Source organism: Prorops nasuta, unplaced genomic scaffold (assembly GCF_024137725.1).
Source record: "Prorops nasuta isolate Cenicafe-Biocafe unplaced genomic scaffold, Cenicafe_Pnas_1.2 PNAS00068, whole genome shotgun sequence".
Lineage (NCBI taxonomy): Eukaryota > Metazoa > Arthropoda > Insecta > Hymenoptera > Bethylidae > Prorops > Prorops nasuta.
This window is the reverse complement of record NW_027116865.1, coordinates 354,637-376,160: the sequence shown is the minus strand read 5'-3', so window position 1 is coordinate 376,160 and position 21,524 is coordinate 354,637. Positions and strand designations below refer to the sequence as shown.

At 29.8% G+C, this 21,524-nt stretch overlaps 3 protein-coding genes and 2 long non-coding RNA genes across 5 annotated transcripts; 2 read left to right on the top strand and 3 right to left on the bottom strand.

Moving 5' to 3' along the window:
* Positions 1-338: 338 nt before the first annotated feature.
* Positions 339-2,713, bottom strand: LOC136784768 (probable basic-leucine zipper transcription factor S). The gene is made up of 10 exons (XM_066745656.1): positions 2,605-2,713; positions 2,289-2,417; positions 2,141-2,216; positions 1,827-1,933; positions 1,404-1,479; positions 1,169-1,322; positions 723-774; positions 590-652; positions 477-514; positions 339-434 (listed from the first exon to the last, which is right to left on the bottom strand). Exons 1-10 carry the CDS (start codon positions 2,711-2,713, stop codon positions 339-341), a joined length of 900 nt encoding a protein of 299 aa, XP_066601753.1.
* Positions 2,714-5,330: 2,617 nt separating this feature from the next.
* LOC136784750 (uncharacterized) lies at positions 5,331-6,525 on the top strand. The gene is made up of 4 exons (XR_010824454.1): positions 5,331-5,479; positions 5,578-5,771; positions 6,080-6,269; positions 6,468-6,525. It is a non-coding gene; the product is annotated as an uncharacterized lncRNA (long non-coding RNA).
* A 3,595-nt stretch (positions 6,526-10,120) lies between these two features.
* Positions 10,121-11,699, top strand: LOC136784767 (uncharacterized). Its single transcript, XM_066745655.1, has 6 exons — positions 10,121-10,215; positions 10,279-10,473; positions 10,529-10,877; positions 10,980-11,180; positions 11,276-11,633; positions 11,680-11,699. The coding sequence occupies exons 1-6, from the start codon at positions 10,121-10,123 to the stop codon at positions 11,697-11,699; spliced, it is 1,218 nt and encodes a 405-aa protein (XP_066601752.1).
* A 3,895-nt stretch (positions 11,700-15,594) lies between these two features.
* On the bottom strand, positions 15,595-16,440 carry LOC136784769 (uncharacterized). Its single transcript, XR_010824455.1, has 3 exons — positions 16,292-16,440; positions 16,000-16,193; positions 15,595-15,691 (listed from the first exon to the last, which is right to left on the bottom strand). It is a non-coding gene; the product is annotated as an uncharacterized lncRNA (long non-coding RNA).
* A 2,898-nt stretch (positions 16,441-19,338) lies between these two features.
* Positions 19,339-20,952, bottom strand: LOC136784766 (piggyBac transposable element-derived protein 3-like). Its single transcript, XM_066745654.1, has one exon. It carries the CDS (start codon positions 20,950-20,952, stop codon positions 19,339-19,341), a length of 1,614 nt encoding a protein of 537 aa, XP_066601751.1.
* Between the last annotated feature and the right edge of the window lie 572 nt (positions 20,953-21,524).

Sequence of the window (21,524 nt, the reverse complement as noted above, 5' to 3'; positions counted from 1 at the left end):
TCCGAGAAAGTGCCTCTGTAAGGATTTGGCCATAAGATTTGGGACCGTCTACTCCCCGACATCGGGAGGAACCGAGGACACACAGAGAAAGACGGGTGAATATCCGCCCGAATCGAGTCTCCGTATTCCGTCTCGTGTGCCTAATATGAGCGTGTATGTGGTGTGGTTGTCCAGTATAATTGGGTTTGATTGTATGAGTGAGTGTAATTGTATGGGTGCAAGCGATAACCTAGTAACGCGGGGAAATAAAGATGAGTTCTCCCCGGAAGTACCCAGATTTCATTTATTACGCCTTTACCATTCAGCTTATATATGCTCCTGATCCTGACCCAGCCCCTCTACCATTTTAACCACCTGACTAGCCTGGAGAACCTGGGGAATACATGCCACCCAAATTCGGATGCTACGGTTCCGTCATCGAACCTGGCGCCCAACTATTGAGTAAAATCAGTAAATTAATCCTTTCCTCCACTTACCGGAGCATTTTTATAGTATCCGACTTCGAAGCATGTTCCTTTTTAGGTCACTAATATAAATTACATTCATATTTTCATAAAATTATAATATTCAAATACTTACTTGCAATCACCTCTTTTTATTACAACTTTTTTACAAAATACTTCATCTTTTACAACTGTGGGCTTAGAAATATCTGTAAAAAAATTAATACGGTATTAAAAGCAATTCATTTGTGATATTTGTTTCAAACAAATGTGAATTGCATCTGTACATATCTAAACTGATCAAAGTATTAGAATTAACTAAAAAGTATATCTATAATACCAAATTGTAGAATCATCCTTGAAATACTTGTTGGAAAAATATAATAATGTGAAAATGGATTAGTAATTTTCAAATTACATTTAGTATGTTATTCCTCAATATTTTGGTAACTTAAGCCTTTAAAAAATAGTGATAATGCTTTTTATCATACAGTAAAAATTTACTTTGCTAAATTTAAAAATATTATAGATTTTACTAATCCTAGTATTTGGCAAAATAAAAGAATAAAGCTTCCTGTTATTTACTATCTTATTCTATATATTCGCTTTGAAATATAAAACTGACATATATATTATACCGTAACTATTATTCACTCAATTCTGCAGCTGTTTAAAATTAAAAGGAACATTACCTTTTTTATCTGGTTCTTTCATACTTATTTTACGTTGTCACCTAATGCACCAACATTATTATTGCTATCAGATATTAGCTGCATATAGTTATTCATTATATCTTCTTGTCCCATCTCTTTTATCGATTCAACTATAGACTCTGGTGACTTATTACAATTATCATTGGTTGCATCCTCATAATTATTACTGTTAGTGAATGAGGAAAAGATTAATAAAGGTGAAACACATGAACAATAAATATCAAATAAGAATATAGTAAAAACTTACTTGTATTTTATATTTTGAACTGGAATAGTGTTTGACGATAGAACTTCAGTTCTTGTATCCATGAAATTATTTATTCCTATTGAAAATTAAAATCATTCAAAATAGGTAACTATTCGATAATATTGTAAGAACAGGCTTTGTTAAGTAAAAAATAAATTAGATATTTGACAAATGTTGATATTTGATAAAGCGAAAGAATAAAATTTACTATTATCCACTGTCTTGTTTTACGTATCAGTGTTGAATTATAAAGTGTGAGTAAACAGTATAATAATAACTCTTATCTTAAGTCTGTAGCTCCTTGAATTTACAATTAGGAATGTTACCTTTTTCATCTGATTCTTTCAGACTTATTTGTATGTTATCAGCCAACGCACTATCATTATTGTTCCTATATGTCAGTTATTAGCTGCATATAATTACTCGTTATATCTTCTTGTCCCATCTCTTTTATCGATTCAACTATAGACTCTGGTGACTTATTACAATTATTAATATCATTGGTTGCATCTTCATAATTATTACTATTACTGAGAAAGAAGAAAAGATTAATAAAGGTGAAGCTCATGAACAATAAGGGCCAAACCTTTCAGTTAGATTAGGTAATTATGGTATATTATATGTGACATACTATATATGTATGTAGAACATTATAAATGATTATATTTTATGTCACATGCACTTAATCCGACTGAAAGTTATGGCACTCAGTACTTAATAATGTAGTAAAAATTTACTTGTATTCTATATTTTTGACTAGAGTACTGTTTATCGATAATACTTCAGGTATTACATTTATTGGTTTATTAATATCTGTAAGATGTAGAATCAGTTTAAGCTTTTTAATTATTTCAATAGCTTTTAAATAGTAAAAAGTTTTCGTACCTGAATTACGGTTTTTGGCTTTATTAAAGGAGATAGCTTTCTCAGGTGTATCATTATCGGATGATAAAGATACTCTTGGAACATCTTTTAATAAATTTTGTTTCATTTTTTCAAGCGTTGACAAATTAGCTGTAAGTATAAAATTAAATTTTTTTACTAAAAATGACTTCCCATAGAGCACCTAATAGATTTAAGACAACTTTTAGGTGTCTTTTAGTCAATTGGATGACTAAATGATGTCTATAAAACAACGTTTAGTCAAGTGTGCTGTATGGGTTTGTTGATTGTTATTAACAATGGAATTTTTTATACTTACAATGTCGACATATAATATTAACATTTTTAGTTCGTTTCTTATTTTTAGTAGCCATTTTATGATATTTTTGAATTTTGAATTCACCATTTGATATTATAAGTTCATACATACTTGAATTCTTAACAAAATGAATTAAATTAAAAATTTTACGTATTGAAACTGTTTATCACTTTTTATTTATTTTCACCTTTTACATTTGCTAAAATGTAACGGTTATATCACCGATTTTTGATTTGAATTTTCCTGGAAGCAACGTAATTGGTAACTAAAATGTATGTGAATGGCCGTTTTAAAATGGAAAGTAGCATTCCCAACAAAATAAAAATAAACCTGAAAAAGGTCAATTTGCGTTGGCAGCTCTGCGAAGTAGCTACGATCCAAGTTCCGACTGATTGCGGCTGACTTGTACTACATACATACTACATACGATTAAGAGTGCGTTAGTTTTTGTGCTGGCAGTACTGGCAGTACTACGTCATCACAGTGTATTGCAATCAACGTTCGTTTTTTAATAAGCGTACTGCATTAGGTACTGCATACTGTATTTTCGAACGGTTGACAGCAGTTTAGTGCCAGTTACCGTGGGGTGGGAAATAGCAGCTTATCACATCGAGTATTTACGTGAGCTATCAGAAAGGAAGAAGGGGAGAGGTCTATAGTAATTCGGATTGATCATTAGATCTTTTTTTTTACTTTGCTTGAAAAAAAAACTGATAACATTTGTTGTATTCAGTGTGGTTAAAGTAATACTGAAAAAGTCTGAAAAATTTGGGAAATTAATAAGTTAACGGGATCCCTCACGCCTACTTTATCGATAGTTCAATTCAATAAACAATTAGTTTAATAAAATTCAAATGCAAAGCGTATTGAACAATCGTGGGTTTGTAGGACAATGTGCCAGTCCTAACGAGTCAAACGAACTTAAAAACACTCAAATTAGTTGAAAAATAACCCTGTACCATTGTGCCACGTTCTTGAAGAGAAGTAACTTTTGGTTATTTCCACTTCAAGAACGCGGGACAGTGGTACAGCGTTATTCTTCATCCGATTTGAGTTTTTTTAAGCTCGATTGACTCGTTATAATTGGCACCTTGTCATAAAGAAGCCCGTTTTTGCAATTTGCTTCGCATTTGACTTTTATTAAACGAATTGTATATTGACTTGTACTGTCGGTAAAGCACGCGTGAGGGATCCCGTTAACTGAATATCTTGAATACTGATATTCTGATCGATTGGAAAAGACTTTACATTTGTTTAATGAAAATAGTTTGAAATAAACTGTATTCCACACCATCTTGCGAATAAATTTGTAAGCACAGTTTTTTTAAAATGCATGGTATTCTTGCCTAGATGGTATATAAGTAATCCATGGTAACCCATATTATTTAGCTTTTGGACAATTATCATACGTATTTTATTTATAACTTCGTATATTAATTGGTTATTTGAAGAGGTGTCAGTAGTACACAGTGGGAAATTGAATCGTGTGTGGTTCGGCTAGTTTCACTCTGTAATTTAACATGGAAAATGATATACTACACTATAGTTAAAAGCACTGTATGTGTATACGTGATCGAACAAAATCAACTTAAGCGCCCTATGTCCATGCTCTATTTGCGTAAAATTATAGAATTTAATTAATCAAACTGATCTAGTAAATTATGAGATGTATAAAAACCATATGAATATTTGTCCAATCAAAACCATTTTAGCTTAAGAGATTGTAAATTAAATAAGTTAACTTATACCAATTTTTCGCATTTTGATTTATAACTTTTTAAATACAATTTTTAGATATTTTTTTGAGTAATATAAAAAATAAAAAAGATATTTTTCAGTCAACAGAAGTCGAGATATAATTATTTACCCTTCTTTCATCCCACCGTCGTTCATATTAATGAAAAAAAGTAGTCAAAAGCAAATTTTACTTATATATCCCCCCTAAGCTCATACCCTAAGACTTCAAATTTTGCGAAATTTATTTTCTTAAGTAGACCGTCGTTAAACAACAAATAAAGAAACGCAAACTTAAGTATTTTTATACATATATATTTGAGCATTTTAACCTTAATTTGACTGGAGTAGCCTACAACTAGAAATCAAAATGAGCGGCAACATACACATTAATCAGAAGGTCTGCGTTGATGGCATCCCACAAAAAACAGACTTCGCCTGGAAAAAAAGGCGGCAAGTACATAAACCATTTATCATAAATAATATAGTAAAATTATCCTATTAAAAAAAGTAGTGAAATCCAAATATTAGGCAAGTGTATTTTTTCACCTTAGCAAAAGTTAAATTTATGAAAAAAAAAGGAACAACGAAGTTACTTGGCGGGCCCGTAATGTCCATGCACAGTGGGAAATTGAATCGTGTGTGGTTCGGCTAACTTCACTCTGTATTTTAACATGAAATTTGGGTAGAGGGAATTTTCTCCGAAAAATTACTAGGCCAAATTGGCAAATGTGCACGGTCATCTATAAATTTTTAGTATATGAGTGATTCTCAAATTAGCGCTGTCTTAAGTTAGAACACAGCTATTTAGTTGACATTTCTATTTGAATGTGTGATATGCGTGTGTTTGAACGGCGGAACAATATGGAATAGCAGAAATGGTCTTTAGAAAAGGTTATGGATAGTAAAAATTATCATGTTTAGATAAGTATAAATTTTATTGTTTAATCCCAAATATTCTTCTAATAAAGAGATTTTGATCCTTTGTAAAAACTTATTATATTCTAGGAAAATTACCAGCTATGGAATGCTTTCATCGTTCACCAAATCAGTAACTTGGGATGACGTTAATAGAATAAATCATCATAGAAAGAGAAGTAGCTGTCAGACATTAGGAAACAATGATATCTTAATATTAGAGGTAATTCTGATGATTGTAGGATTTTTATAAACAGCTTGTTGATAGGTTCTTAATAATATTTTCTGTTCGCAGAGTATATATTTAACTGTATATTGCAGGGAAACTACAAGGTGTAAAATACATTCACTGCTCACTAATTGAGCAATTTGGATTGGTGTTATCATAGTAAACTCAAATTCACCCTGGAGAATGAACAGCAACTGTTAACAACAAAAATCTTTCCAGTATTGTCTTGAGGAGGTTGCAATTGTGTGCGCATATTAATTAATATGCTTACAGTACCTTTTAGATGGTAAGTTAAAGAATAAATCTTGATTAGTAATACATAAGAATTTTAGACGTCTTTCGAGAAACAAAATAAATTTTACATTTAGCATACTATAGAGAATTTCATATTAGGTCATGGAGCAATAAAACTATGATCAAAATGTATGCAGTACTCTTTCCACTTAGTATAATTAATATTCTAGTATCGAGCTTACAGTTTTGAAATGTTTATGAATTTTGTAAGTCATAATAGCAACATGTTAGGATATATTGGAGGTATTTCATATCGTTTCAACATCAAATGAAAACTTTTACTTTCTGTTTGTCCAATAGAATAGGCCTTGAACCAGTAATTTCAACACCACCAGATTTAAGGAAATTTATGTTGTCTTATTTGGGAATCAAAGTATGTATTTCCTTTCAATGTTTTCCATAACCAGAGTACCTTTTGTCAAAAGGGAAAACCAATAAAGAGGTTATTCTACTATGTGTACATTTCAAATGAAATGTGAATAAATTTCAGGTAACTTAACAGATAAATAAATGTATTCAATTGGTTATGCCAATATAAAATTTATATAGTGACATAGGTAATTGCAAGTAGTTAATATAGATATTGCTTTATCTTTAATATTGCTCTGGCATATCCTTAACAAATCTTTGCATTCAATAGATCTGTTCTTGTTGCCAACACTTTTAACACTTTATGTACTTTTTACAGCTCCAACTTATACGAAGGATGAAGACAGAAATATGAAAAAGTGCAGAAAGTGTAAAAAGTGTAGGTAACAAGAACAGACCTAATGTATCCGTAGCCACTATAGGGATATTATGCAGGAAGCATTAGAAGGTAATAGTTTAGCTATTCCAGAAACAATATTAATAGGCAAAGCGATACTGGATGAAATTATTGCACCACTAAATTACATTAGTAAATCTATATATATATATATATATGTATTATATTGTGTATTACTAGTCATAGAATTTAGAGGAATCGGAATTGTGTGAATTTATAATGTTGAAATTAGACATTTATTATTATATTATGCATTCTATTAACAGCTTAATAATGGAGTTGGCTTGACACAAGGATACTGCAGTTTTCAAAACTCCAGCTCTCCATAGATGTACTTGAGGCAATTTACCTTTCGGCTAAGATAATCAAATATTCAAAGGTATTAACATCACAGACAATATATGAAGCTTGTCTTGACTGGATTTGATTAACACATCAACTAGCATGCAAGAGTATTGTGCAAACATTTCTAAAAGGTAAAATTTCTGCAAACCAGTTAAATAATCTGTGGAGTGTCTTTTAAAAAAATACTTACTTCATATTATGGCCAAATTCATTTCTTTAATACCATTCATCTGCAATTAATCGAATTTGGTAAATTTTTATTATATATTCATGGTTTAAAGAAGACTAAACTTTAAAATGAGCTTTCGAGACAGTTCGTATATGTGTTTGTTTGAATTTTTTTTATATTCTGATGAAAAAAAATACATAGTTGTAATAAGATTCTTTGAAAGGACATTTTTCGTTTGCTCCTTGTAATATATAATAACGCCAATATAAAATAAAAAGTCTCCTTTTTGATGAGAGAGCATTTAGGAATTTTGTTAGACAGATTGTTGCTGTACTGATTATACCTATCTGGCTATAAATGACTTGAAAATCTTTAGAGTTAACAACTATACAGAGCAGCTTGATGTTATATAACTGGAGATATTGCAGCCTTGAAAACTATTTCGATTGAAACAAGAGATGATAAACTAGTATTTTAATTAGGAGCAGTAAGTTTATATTTTAGTTAATGTGCATATTATTGAAACATCAATAGCAGATTTCATGTTACAGTATATGTATCATAACAGTTAATCTGAGGATATTGAGGAGTTCATCTGCTGGGTCAGAAGTCAGCTAGGACTAAAGAATTTTCTTTGGGAAAACAAATCTTAAAGAATTATGATATAGTAATTAATAATCACATTTGGCGAAGATATTTTGTTGGCGGGAAAATTTCTATTGCAAACCACCATTATTTCAATTACAGGATTCTGCCTCTTCGATAAGATTTTCATAAAGCATCGTTTCAGCAACTACTAATGACACGAATAATTAATTTATAATTATTTTTAAGTGAATTTTTTCATCCTTGTTTCTTTCAAGATTTGTATAAAGAATTTTATAATTTTGTAACTTCGTAAAACTGAAACCAATTGTTTCTAAGTAATTTTTTACACTTCTTTTTTACAGGCAAGGACATACGATGCTTCTATTCTTGCTAGTTTGCCAGAGGTGTTACATGTTCGGGCTAGCAGCTGACTACGTTGACCAATGACATTTCTATTGGAGTTTCATGATTGATCCGCTCCTACTTCCCATGCTTAATCTTATGATGGTTTTTGGCAACAGGTGAACAGAGAGTTGACCAATTGCTGTTGTTGAATGCTGAAATCTGATTAGCTCTTGTCATAAACTAGCATAAAATTAATCTCTGCATATAGCACATCGGATGTAGCATGAAATTACAACGAAGAAATTATTATTGTATGAAGCACATGTGACAGCATATATAGTAATCGCTAAGCCATTCAGCCAGCATAGAAGTATTTGATGGAGAGTTAAATAGTTCAGAAAAATACAATGAAAATAGAATACGTTGTTTATATAAATCAGTTTAATTTAAATTATAATAAATACACCGAGCAATATTTATTTTCAAAAGAGTGGTATTTACCGGACCTTGTCCAACTATTTGAGAAGGTGTCATGCGTTCAATATAGCACTCTGTAAATTAATACAAAATCTAATATTAGAAAAATATAAATGTTTTTGCACAAAACACGACTGACCTATTGTTATTCTAAAAACAAATTTAAGAATTCCGAGTAACCGATGCTAAATTGCATGGTCATATAAAGCGAAAAATATTAGAAATAAAATTCATATACGTTATTTGTATAATCTAACCACTTAAATAAAATTTTCTTAAAGAATCTGATGATATATACTTCTATCTCTCAGGGATAGCTTGGCCAATCCCAGAACTATAATAGCAACATCGAAACAAGGAGCTCGGTTAACGCTGAATAACTGTATAATTAAATACTGAACAAGAAAATTGCGTGAATTAAGAATTTTATTCTTAAATCATTTGCACTCTAGACATGAATCTATCGTAATAAAATTTAATGGGATCCAACCGTGTGCCTACTCCTATATATATTGCTTTACTTCTTTTAACTTTACTATATCTTTAATCTGTTTTCTTTTATATAATTAATGAAAATTTCATAATGATTATTTAGGGTGTTCTATTTTAACTTGCACGGTAAATTATCACAAAACCTATATAGTTATACAATTGACAAACATGTTTTAGAAAATTCTTCTCTGCTTTAAAGGCCATACGTCAAAATAGATTGCTGGTGCTTTAGCTGTTGAATACGTCCTAACGGAAATATGATGATCATCTTGACTTTTTAAATTGCATCGCCGTTTCTTGCATGTTTATTCTTTTAATTAATTGTCGACAGCTTTTCGTAACTTATACGTTCAAGGCAAGTATTTTAATTTAATTTTTATTATAGTAGGATCGTGAAACGTTAGCAGGACGACTGCTAAATAGATTCCCATTAAGAACGCATGAAACTTTTGAATTTATATGAAGGGTCCCATTTTACGTGACCTATAGCGATACTTCACCATTAATTCACACCAATTGAAGTAGAATGATAAATAATACTTTAATTGCGTTCCTCCCAAGACTGTTTTATAAAACTTTTATTTAAAGGAATATTTAAATATATTTTTAAATTCATAATGTATATTATATGTACATTGAAGTAGCCAAACTTTTACTGTTTATATCAACTTTATGAAGTAAAATTTTTATGACTTCTATATTTCTAATTTCTCTTTTAAAAATTAAATATCTATCATATTCTTGTATAATTAAAATTAAATTCAAATAGGAAAGCATGTTGTTTAAGCAAAACGTTATTTCAAATAATTTACCGAAATCCAATACTTGTAACACATGTATATCTCATTGTTGAAGGTATATATCATTAGAAAGTTTATTTCAAATAGCCTGGGTTAGCCACCGCTGGTGGATACCCAAAAAATTTCCCTTTATAACAATATCTTTAAGCTATTGCTAAAAATAAGCATTTATTTAAAAATCATAATTTTTAATTTATTTAAATACTGAATCGAACAAGAAAAACTTTACCTGCATCGATGCTCTTTTTCCTAAAATTATTCGTCAGTTTTTTCCAGAAGCACCATTGATATCTTAATAATTTAGGGTTAATTAGTTTATTTACAAACTGTCGTACATTAATAAGTTGTTCTTGGGTAATATGGAAATAAAGAAATGTTTAGCTGTATATTACGAAGATGGATATGTGTATCACAAAAGTAAATCATACGTAAAAGTAAATGGAGAGAGTGTTATGTAAGTTTATTACTATTACAATTCCACCTAATTATGACTTTCCAAAAAATATTTTTTTTGTAGCTATTTAAAATGTAATGTAGAAGGCTGTAGGGGGACAGCGAAATTGATCAATAACATGTTTAACAGTGGTACAATCCATTCCCACGAAAAACCATTGGATTATAAGCTATTAGCGGAGTTTAGAAAGAGTATCTATGATACTGTTGAAATAATGCCAAGCACGTCGAAACAGGCGTACAATATATGCGCCAAAAAGTATAATTGTTTAATTAAAATATATTTTAATTAGCTAAAGGAATTAATTTCTTAGACACCCAATGGCAGCACAAAAAATTTCATTTCCTGAAATTAAAAGATCTATAAACAAATGGAAACGCAAAAGATTCCCTGCGTCTCCTAAAACTATAAAAGATTGTTCAAAAGTTTTAAACAATAATAAATGGAGGAATTTCTTAACATTTTCCGAAGGAGAAGAGAAATATGAAATTGAAACATTACAATATACTGAAGGAAGCTATACAGCTATTATATTTTATGATAAAAATTTATGCAGCACTTTAAGTGAATGTAAAACTATTAGTTTAGATGGTACATTTAAAACTGTACCATTAAAGGATGCGACTCAAATAATTACAATTATGGGTAAAATTAAAGACAAGGTATTTATGCGTGATAATATTTTACATAGTATTGTCCAGTACAATATATTTTGGTTAAAACTTAATGTTTACGTTAATCATTAATTATTACCATTTTTACAGTTTTTTCCATTTCTATGGATTTTATTGGATACAAAAAAACAAGAATTCTATATTAGTGTATTTAAATTCATTAAAAGCGAAATTCTACCTGATTTTAAACCGGAAATTTGCATAACAGACTTTGAGAAAGGATTGCAGAATGCCATAGCAGTTACATTTTGTTCAGTCAAAATGCAAGGCTGCTACTTTCATTATGTCTACGTGAGTAAAATCACTTAATGGCTTTAACTTGTATGCTCATCAAAATATTATTCTACCTCAAAATAGAAAAACTGCAGTGTTCTGTTTTCTTTTAGAGAGTTCGAAAGCAAATAAAAAAATTAAAAATTTTTACCAAAGTCAAAGAAGCAAATATTAATTTAGCTTCTCGCGTATTCTTATTTATAAGAAAATTATATAATTTACCGTATCTACCGCCGAAATATATAAAAACTGGATTTTTACTTATAAAGATGGAAATTGAATGTAATTACGATCTAGAGATTTTATTTAGAAAGCTTCTCAAGTATATTTTCAATCAGTGGATTTTAAAAACTGATCCAAATATTTTAAGCATTTATAGAGCTGCGGACACCACGAACAATGCTCAAGAACGGTATCATCGAACTATCAATACTCTATTAGGAGCCCGACCGCCGTTATCTAAATTCTTTTGTAAGTTATTCTAACATCAGAATCACAAGTTAAAAATGTTTAATAGTCTCAACTAGCGAAATTTAATTGTATACCCTTTTACACACGAAGGCTTCGAAACGCATTCATTAAAAAATGGTTCTCAAATTAAAAGGCTTCATTACAGAATATAACTGCAAATAATGATCAATTCATTCTGTATACGGCAGTTTCTCCTATTGAAATTGCTTTGAGTTGATGATGAAAAAATAATGAGTAGTACATTTGGGTATAAATAAGGGTTAAAAACTATAAATGCTATAAAAAAAAAATTCTGATAAGTATATTATTTGTTATTCATAATATAAAGCACGCCTATATAACTGTAGTCAAATAAACTGGACCAGAAGTGTTATTGTTCTTATAAAGATGAATCCTTTAGTAGTAGTTTGAAAACTTTCTTAATCAGCTAACCATTATGTTTAGCAATATTGGCGTAGATTTGGTATTAATTAAAATCTGCATTGTAGAATAAGATTCGAAAGAGTCAGCTAACTTTCCATGTTGGATATAGATGCGATTATGATATGCAATGTAATTCCAGCAAGCCATCAGATAATATTTAATATATAGATCCTTTATTAATAATGTAACTCCATCAATTACAGTCAAGTTAATGGAGTTAATAAAAGAAACAGAAAGAGAGAGGAAGCAATGTGAAAATAACAAAAAGATTAGGACGTTACAAGAAAGGAAGGGACACAAAAGCTTCAATAAAAATTTAGAAAAGGCTTTCAAATATTTTGAAGAAGACGTTGCTAAACTCGGAAACCAAGCAATTAGATATTTTTTAACTATCACTTCTTTCAAGAAAGAAGAAACAATTCAGAAAATAAAAAAATTAATTGCAGGCAATGGTAATTATAAAAGCCTATATATATGTGTATATATATAGAGGGTGTGTCATATTATTTTCCCAGTTCAAATTCTACAGAAATATAGATTTAAAAAAGAAACCAAATTTTTACAGTAAAAATCTTATGCGGCAGTTTTAGAAGGCATGCAAAGAGTCCAAAGGTTTTGTGATAATTTACCGTGCAAGTTAAAATAGAACACCCTAAATAATCATTATGAAATTTTCATTAATTATATAAAAGAAAACAGATTAAAGATATAGTAAAGTTAAAAGAAGTAAAGCAATATATATAGGAGTAGGCACACGGTTGGATCCCATTAAATTTTATTACGATAGATTCATGTCTAGAGTGCAAATGATTTAAGAATAAAATTCTTAATTCACGCAATTTTCTTGTTCAGTATTTAATTATACAGTTATTCAGCGTTAACCGAGCTCCTTGTTTCGATGTTGCTATTATAGTTCTGGGATTGGCCAAGCTATCCCTGAGAGATAGAAGTATATATCATCAGATTCTTTAAGAAAATTTTATTTAAGTGGTTAGATTATACAAATAACGTATATGAATTTTATTTCTAATATTTTTCGCTTTATATGACCATGCAATTTAGCATCGGTTACTCGGAATTCTTAAATTTGTTTTTAGAATAACAATAGGTCAGTCGTGTTTTGTGCAAAAACATTTATATTTTTCTAATATTAGATTTTGTATTAATTTACAGAGTGCTATATTGAACGCATGACACCTTCTCAAATAGTTGGACAAGGTCCGGTAAATACCACTCTTTTGAAAATAAATATTGCTCGGTGTATTTATTATAATTTAAATTAAACTGATTTATATAAACAACGTATTCTATTTTCATTGTATTTTTCTGAACTATTTAACTCTCCATCAAATACTTCTATGCTGGCTGAATGGCTTAGCGATTACTATATATGCTGTCACATGTGCTTCATACAATAATAATTTCTTCGTTGTAATTTCATGCTACATCCGATGTGCTATATGCAGAGATTAATTTTATGCTAGTTTATGACAAGAGCTAATCAGATTTCAGCATTCAACAACAGCAATTGGTCAACTCTCTGTTCACCTGTTGCCAAAAACCATCATAAGATTAAGCATGGGAAGTAGGAGCGGATCAATCATGAAACTCCAATAGAAATGTCATTGGTCAACGTAGTCAGCTGCTAGCCCGAACATGTAACACCTCTGGCAAACTAGCAAGAATAGAAGCATCGTATGTCCTTGCCTGTAAAAAAGAAGTGTAAAAAATTACTTAGAAACAATTGGTTTCAGTTTTACGAAGTTACAAAATTATAAAATTCTTTATACAAATCTTGAAAGAAACAAGGATGAAAAAATTCACTTAAAAATAATTATAAATTAATTATTCGTGTCATTAGTAGTTGCTGAAACGATGCTTTATGAAAATCTTATCGAAGAGGCAGAATCCTGTAATTGAAATAATGGTGGTTTGCAATAGAAATTTTCCCGCCAACAAAATATCTTCGCCAAATGTGATTATTAATTACTATATCATAATTCTTTAAGATTTGTTTTCCCAAAGAAAATTCTTTAGTCCTAGCTGACTTCTGACCCAGCAGATGAACTCCTCAATATCCTCAGATTAACTGTTATGATACATATACTGTAACATGAAATCTGCTATTGATGTTTCAATAATATGCACATTAACTAAAATATAAACTTACTGCTCCTAATTAAAATACTAGTTTATCATCTCTTGTTTCAATCGAAATAGTTTTCAAGGCTGCAATATCTCCAGTTATATAACATCAAGCTGCTCTGTATAGTTGTTAACTCTAAAGATTTTCAAGTCATTTATAGCCAGATAGGTATAATCAGTACAGCAACAATCTGTCTAACAAAATTCCTAAATGCTCTCTCATCAAAAAGGAGACTTTTTATTTTATATTGGCGTTATTATATATTACAAGGAGCAAACGAAAAATGTCCTTTCAAAGAATCTTATTACAACTATGTATTTTTTTTCATCAGAATATAAAAAAAATTCAAACAAACACATATACGAACTGTCTCGAAAGCTCATTTTAAAGTTTAGTCTTCTTTAAACCATGAATATATAATAAAAATTTACCAAATTCGATTAATTGCAGATGAATGGTATTAAAGAAATGAATTTGGCCATAATATGAAGTAAGTATTTTTTTAAAAGACACTCCACAGATTATTTAACTGGTTTGCAGAAATTTTACCTTTTAGAAATGTTTGCACAATACTCTTGCATGCTAGTTGATGTGTTAATCAAATCCAGTCAAGACAAGCTTCATATATTGTCTGTGATGTTAATACCTTTGAATATTTGATTATCTTAGCCGAAAGGTAAATTGCCTCAAGTACATCTATGGAGAGCTGGAGTTTTGAAAACTGCAGTATCCTTGTGTCAAGCCAACTCCATTATTAAGCTGTTAATAGAATGCATAATATAATAATAAATGTCTAATTTCAACATTATAAATTCACACAATTCCGATTACTCTAAATTCTATGACTAGTAATACACAATATAATACATATATATATATATATAGATTTACTAATGTAATTTAGTGGTGCAATAATTTCATCCAGTATCGCTTTGCCTATTAATATTGTTTCTGGAATAGCTAAACTATTACCTTCTAATGCTTCCTGCATAATATCCCTATAGTGGCTACGGATACATTAGGTCTGTTCTTGTTACCTACACTTTTTACACTTTCTGCACTTTTTCATATTTCTGTCTTCATCCTTCGTATAAGTTGGAGCTGTAAAAAGTACATAAAGTGTTAAAAGTGTTGGCAACAAGAACAGATCTATTGAATGCAAAGATTTGTTAAGGATATGCCAGAGCAATATTAAAGATAAAGCAATATCTATATTAACTACTTACAATTACCTATGTCACTATATAAATTTTATATTGGCATAACCAATTGAATACATTTATTTATCTGTTAAGTTACCTGAAATTTATTCACATTTCATTTGAAATGTACACATAGTAGAATAACCTCTTTATTGGTTTTCCCTTTTGACAAAAGGTACTCTGATTATGGAAAACATTGAAAGGAAATACATACTTTGATTCCCAAATAAGACAACATAAATTTCCTTAAATCTGGTGGTGTTGAAATTACTGGTTCAAGGCCTATTCTATTGGACAAACAGAAAGTAAAAGTTTTCATTTGATGTTGAAACGATATGAAATACCTCCAATATATCCTAACATGTTGCTATTATGACTTACAAAATTCATAAACATTTCAAAACTGTAAGCTCGATACTAGAATATTAATTATACTAAGTGGAAAGAGTACTGCATACATTTTGATCATAGTTTTATTGCTCCATGACCTAATATGAAATTCTCTATAGTATGCTAAATGTAAAATTTATTTTGTTTCTCGAAAGACGTCTAAAATTCTTATGTATTACTAATCAAGATTTATTCTTTAACTTACCATCTAAAAGGTACTGTAAGCATATTAATTAATATGCGCACACAATTGCAACCTCCTCAAGACAATACTGGAAAGATTTTTGTTGTTAACAGTTGCTGTTCATTCTCCAGGGTGAATTTGAGTTTACTATGATAACACCAATCCAAATTGCTCAATTAGTGAGCAGTGAATGTATTTTACACCTTGTAGTTTCCCTGCAATATACAGTTAAATATATACTCTGCGAACAGAAAATATTATTAAGAACCTATCAACAAGCTGTTTATAAAAATCCTACAATCATCAGAATTACCTCTAATATTAAGATATCATTGTTTCCTAATGTCTGACAGCTACTTCTCTTTCTATGATGATTTATTCTATTAACGTCATCCCAAGTTACTGATTTGGTGAACGATGAAAGCATTCCATAGCTGGTAATTTTCCTAGAATATAATAAGTTTTTACAAAGGATCAAAATCTCTTTATTAGAAGAATATTTGGGATTAAACAATAAAATTTATACTTATCTAAACATGATAATTTTTACTATCCATAACCTTTTCTAAAGACCATTTCTGCTATTCCATATTGTTCCGCCGTTCAAACACACGCATATCACACATTCAAATAGAAATGTCAACTAAATAGCTGTGTTCTAACTTAAGACAGCGCTAATTTGAGAATCACTCATATACTAAAAATTTATAGATGACCGTGCACATTTGCCAATTTGGCCTAGTAATTTTTCGGAGAAAATTCCCTCTACCGAAATTTGCTGTACTACGCTATAGCTGAATCTCACACACGATTCAATTTCCCACTGTGCATGGACATTACGGGCCCGGCAAGTAACTTTTTTGTTCCTTTTTTTTCGAAAATTTAACTTTTGCTAAGGTGAAAAAATATACTTGCCTAATATTTGGATTTCATCACTTTTTTTAATAGGATAATTTTACTATATTATTTATGTTAGATGGTTTATGTACTTGCCGCCTTTTTTACAAGCGAAGTCTATTTTTTGTGGGATTTCATAACGTTTTGTAAAAGTAAAATATTTTAAAAATTAAATTATTCTTTTAATTTCTATAGAATTTAAAGAAAATTTCCACCCTTCTCATTTTTTGAAACGCAGCGCTTATCTAATAAAAATATGTATATTAATATTGAAAAAATATCACAATCAACACATTGAATTTATTGATATTTGTAATGCATTTTGCATAAATGAACTTCATAATTAATGCTCAGGCTAGTTTTTTTAATGTTTTCAGTTTCACCATAATAAAAGTTTGATTAAATTTTTCATAATCAATAAACATACTTTCAACATATAAAAATAATTAAGTAAATATGTATGTTTTAATTAATTTACATTTTTTTTTATCAACATTTGACATTTTACCAACATCTAACTTTGCCAAAATTCAGTAACTCCATCAGCTGCTTGAGGTAATACAGGGGCAAGACTGGACAAGCAATTCGTAAAGCTTCAAATAAGCTACAATGAAGCATATAATCAAAGTTGGCATTGTCGTTTTGCATACGCCGTTTCTTAAATTTTTAGCGCCAATCATTGTTACGTTTATGCTGCTAACTCTTGACAAAGGTGACATAGGAGATACATTGGCGAGTCGTCCTTATAACATTTCCTGTGCCAAAGTCCTCAAATTTTCGTTTCGTAAATTTCTACACACTTGAAACTGGTTGGATTTCTGGTGCTGCAAAATGGAGCCAAAACAACTAACTTTTAGACTGAGTTTCAATTGAGAATAAACACGCATTTTTTCATCCATACCAATTACCAGTATACTGCCTTTGGCCTAGAGTACTAGCATAGGTAACAGAGGAAAACAATCAGCAGCTATTAACTCAATTTTACAGAATTTCATCCAATGAATCTCATCTTTAAATTATGGCTGAGCAATGGACGACGATTTTCTTAATATTGGCTTATTCTTACTTTGCCAATCTTTCAATGCTTTCATCTTTGCCTGTTTCAAGTCTCAGAATACAGAAGTGAAAAGCACAATCTTTGATCCAGCTTCAATAGTCAATATGTGAGCGAACCTTCTTCCTGGGTTTTCTAATTCAATTATACCAAATGTATTTAAGTCAAAGCACAAGTATTACTATTTGCTATAATACACTTGCACAGTGACTGTAAAATACTAAATGATAACACTATAAGTAAGCCTGAAAACACATTCATCATTTAACAATCTTAATCTTCAAAGAAAATAAATATTTGAAGGAACATGAAACATCTCAGTTACTTAACAATATTTGATTTTGCTCCATCTCCATTTTCTTTATTGCTTGTTGACATAACTTCTGTAATATTTGGTTGTCTTCGCATCTTTTGTAAAAATCTACTATCGTATAATTTATTCAAATCCAAATACTGGTCAACTTGTATTTTACATAAATGAAGATTCTTTGGAATGTTACACATCTTTCTAATAAGCATTGCCATAATTTAATCTGAAATATTTGTTCGTATACAGGGTGGAACGTTAACGCCGCACTTCCTTTAAACAGGTTATTCCTGAGACTTTTCTAAGGAAAACGCCGTTGGCCGTTTTAAAATCTAGCCACTGGTTAACCCATTAACGCCCAAAACGGCAAGAATCAAAGGTTTACTTTGCGATCAGATTTAAAGTGCTAAATCTTGTTGCACATATCGCAAAATACCTTTACTTATGTTTTCGAGGTCGCTCTACAAGATGGTATAATTTAAATTATGATTTGGTTGCGTGAAAAAAAGATATAGTGACTTTTTCCTCAAAAAGTGCTAAAAATTTTGCGACAAAAATTTTAAAAGTTAAATTTTCTACTAATATTTGATGTTCCTCTTCATTAAAAATGGGCACAAGTTGGCACAAACATTCCAAAGTTTCAAAATATCGTCCGTAGGAAATGAAAAATTCTTGATGGTCGAAGCAAAATGGCGGCAAACACGATTTTTTGTTACAAAATTTCACAAGCTTTTTTCCCATCAATTACGAACTTTATTGAAAATTTTCCAAGGATAAAAATGTCTTATAATTAATTGAAGAATATTCTAAATTTTTTTCAAATTTTTTATAAACAATTTTTTAAATTTCAGTCTCCTAATATTAGGAAAAAAAATTGTTTATAAAAAATTTGAAAAAAATTTAGAATATTCTTCAATTAATTATAAGACATTTTTATCCTTGGGAAATTTTCAACAAAGTTAATAGTTTTTTAGAAAAAAATATTAATCTCGTTTACAAGCTGAAATTGGAATATTTTAGCATTTTTTAGGGTCACAAGTCATTGATATTTAGTAGGTTACTTATCTTATACCCACATTTTTCCTATTTTCAATACTCTTTCTTAATGTTTGTTAGGAAAGCATGTTTTGCAAACATATGCGTTGCATCCTTTACAGAATTTGTATGTTTTTATGGGACATGATGAGCATTTGCTCTGCTTTTCTACACGTTTGGATACATGAGTTTGTGTAATTTCTTTTTCTCGATTTGCTAAATAATGCTTAGCAATATCTAACGCAAACTCTTTTGTAGACTTTTTATTCCCGGTACTAGCAGTATTATATATAACAACCGAGTTTGTAATAGATGCCTGAATCAAACGTGTAAAAACTACCCATGTCCATTTTTTACTTCTGATGCTGGGCAATAAATTATTACAGTGAGCATCATGAGTATCAACTCCTCCCTTATATTTGTTATAAATATGAAAAGCGTGTGGAAATTGGATTTCTTTCTTTTCATGTTCTTTAGAACTATAACGCTTTATTGGAAGAGTTGGATTTACACCTGCCGCCGTAGATGCTATGGACACCGGCTTTGAATCCATTACAGTGATGTAATTTATTTGACTATTTTTGTCATTTTTAACAGCAAATGTTCCTCTCTCTGCCTTCTTACATATTTCGTTTTTAATTTTAACTCTATCATTCCTAATAGTACCTGTGGCTCGTAATCCTATATTTCGTAAGTGTAAAATCAAATCAAAACTTGTGAAATAATTATCAAAATAGACATGGTAAAGATTTATCTTTCGAGGAGTTGTATTATGCAGGAAATCTTTTAGTAAATTCATTACTACTCTGCTACCTAATGCACATTTCATCAGCACATTCGTTTCTATTTGATTCTTACCACAGTACAAATCCCAACCTAAGAGATAACCATTACTAGTACACAGTCCCCACAGTTTTAATCCAAATCTTATTGGTTTTCCTCTAATAAATTGTTTCAAGCTCGTTTTGGCATATGATTTTATTATCATTTCATCAATTGACATTGCAGTTTGGAAATATCCAAATTGAAGAATGTTTTTTTGGAATAAGTTTATCAAAGAACGTACTCGCCATCCTTTATCATTTGGATTATTGTCTGATGCTTTAGAATATTTTATATGAGCTTTTATACTTTCGAATCGATTACGAGACATTACTGACGAAACGACGTTAGCAGACAAAAAGGGATCAGTTGACCAATAGTCGCGTTGTGATTTTCTTTTGTTAAAGCATGAAAAAATTAAAATTCCTATAAATATATCTAAATCAGATCGAGAAAGTTCAAAATTGTTTTCCTTTGTTGCTGCACTAATATAATTTTTGATTTCATCAGAAAAAAAGGATTCGAATAATTGAACTGGTGTACTTTGCACAATCATTTTTTTCTGGCTGTCAGATAACAGTGTCTCATTTTCAATTTGATCTTTACAATTTTTTTCACCGTCAACCCAGTTATAATCATGTTCTGCTTTTAATTTAGTTAAATTTGCATAATAACCCTGGTATACTTTTTTATATGACGTACAAGGAAAATCATTATAATTTTCATTGTCTGAACCAGAATCATTATCGCCAGAATAATTAGGATCGGGAATCGAAATTATTTGACTAGATTCTTCATGTGAACTATCATCATCAGATTCAATTTCTGACATTCGAACTTGTCGTTTTCTCTTCGACATTTTTGAATTATCAAATATTTAAGAATATAAAAACTTTAGATAAAGACTATATAAAACGTTACATGTGATGTAAGAAAAATAATTGATATAAAAAAAGAAATATAACAAAGAATGAAGAAAAACTTATAGTAGACCGTTGATGATAGATTTCACTTCAATCAAAAAAAGTAAGCGCTAAAAATGTATTGCATACCGTCAGTGAATCTTTTTAAAGCTTTAAGTATTGTGCAGCTCTTATAAGAGAAGTCTGTTCACCTTATTAATATGAAATTCATTTTTTCTAAAAAACTATTAACTTTGTTGAAAATTTCCCAAGGATAAAAATGTCTTATAATTAATTGAAGAATATTCTAAATTTTTTTCAAATTTTTTATAAACAATTTTTTTTTTTCCTAATATTACGAGACTGAAATTTAAAAAATTGTTTATAAAAAATTTGAAAAAATTTTAGAATATTCTTCAGTTAATTCTAAGACATTTTTATCCTTGGGAAATTTTCAATAAAGTTCGTAATTGATGAGAAAAAAGCTTGTGAAATTTTGTAACAAAAAATCGTGTTTGCCGCCATTTCG

What these genes read in the sequence shown, in the direction of transcription:
- LOC136784767 (XM_066745655.1), top strand. Translation starts at nt 10,121, where the DNA reads ATGGAAATAAAGAAATGTTTAGCTGTATATTACGAAGATGGATATGTG. An exon ending in GTAAATGGAGAGAGTGTTAT is followed by an intron (nt 10,216 to 10,278) that starts GTAAGTTTATTA and finishes TTTTTTTTGTAG; the next exon opens with CTATTTAAAATGTAATGTAG. An exon ending in TACAATATATGCGCCAAAAA is followed by an intron (nt 10,474 to 10,528) that starts GTATAATTGTTT and finishes TTAATTTCTTAG; the next exon opens with ACACCCAATGGCAGCACAAA.
- LOC136784768 (XM_066745656.1), bottom strand. Translation starts at nt 2,713, where the DNA reads ATGTATGAACTTATAATATCAAATGGTGAATTCAAAATTCAAAAATAT. An exon ending in GTTCAAAATATAAAATACAA is followed by an intron (nt 1,323 to 1,403) that starts GTAAGTTTTTAC and finishes ATTCACTAACAG; the next exon opens with TAATAATTATGAGGATGCAA. An exon ending in AAAAGTTGTAATAAAAAGAG is followed by an intron (nt 515 to 589) that starts GTGATTGCAAGT and finishes TGACCTAAAAAG; the next exon opens with GAACATGCTTCGAAGTCGGA.
- LOC136784766 (XM_066745654.1), bottom strand. Translation starts at nt 20,952, where the DNA reads ATGTCGAAGAGAAAACGACAAGTTCGAATGTCAGAAATTGAATCTGAT.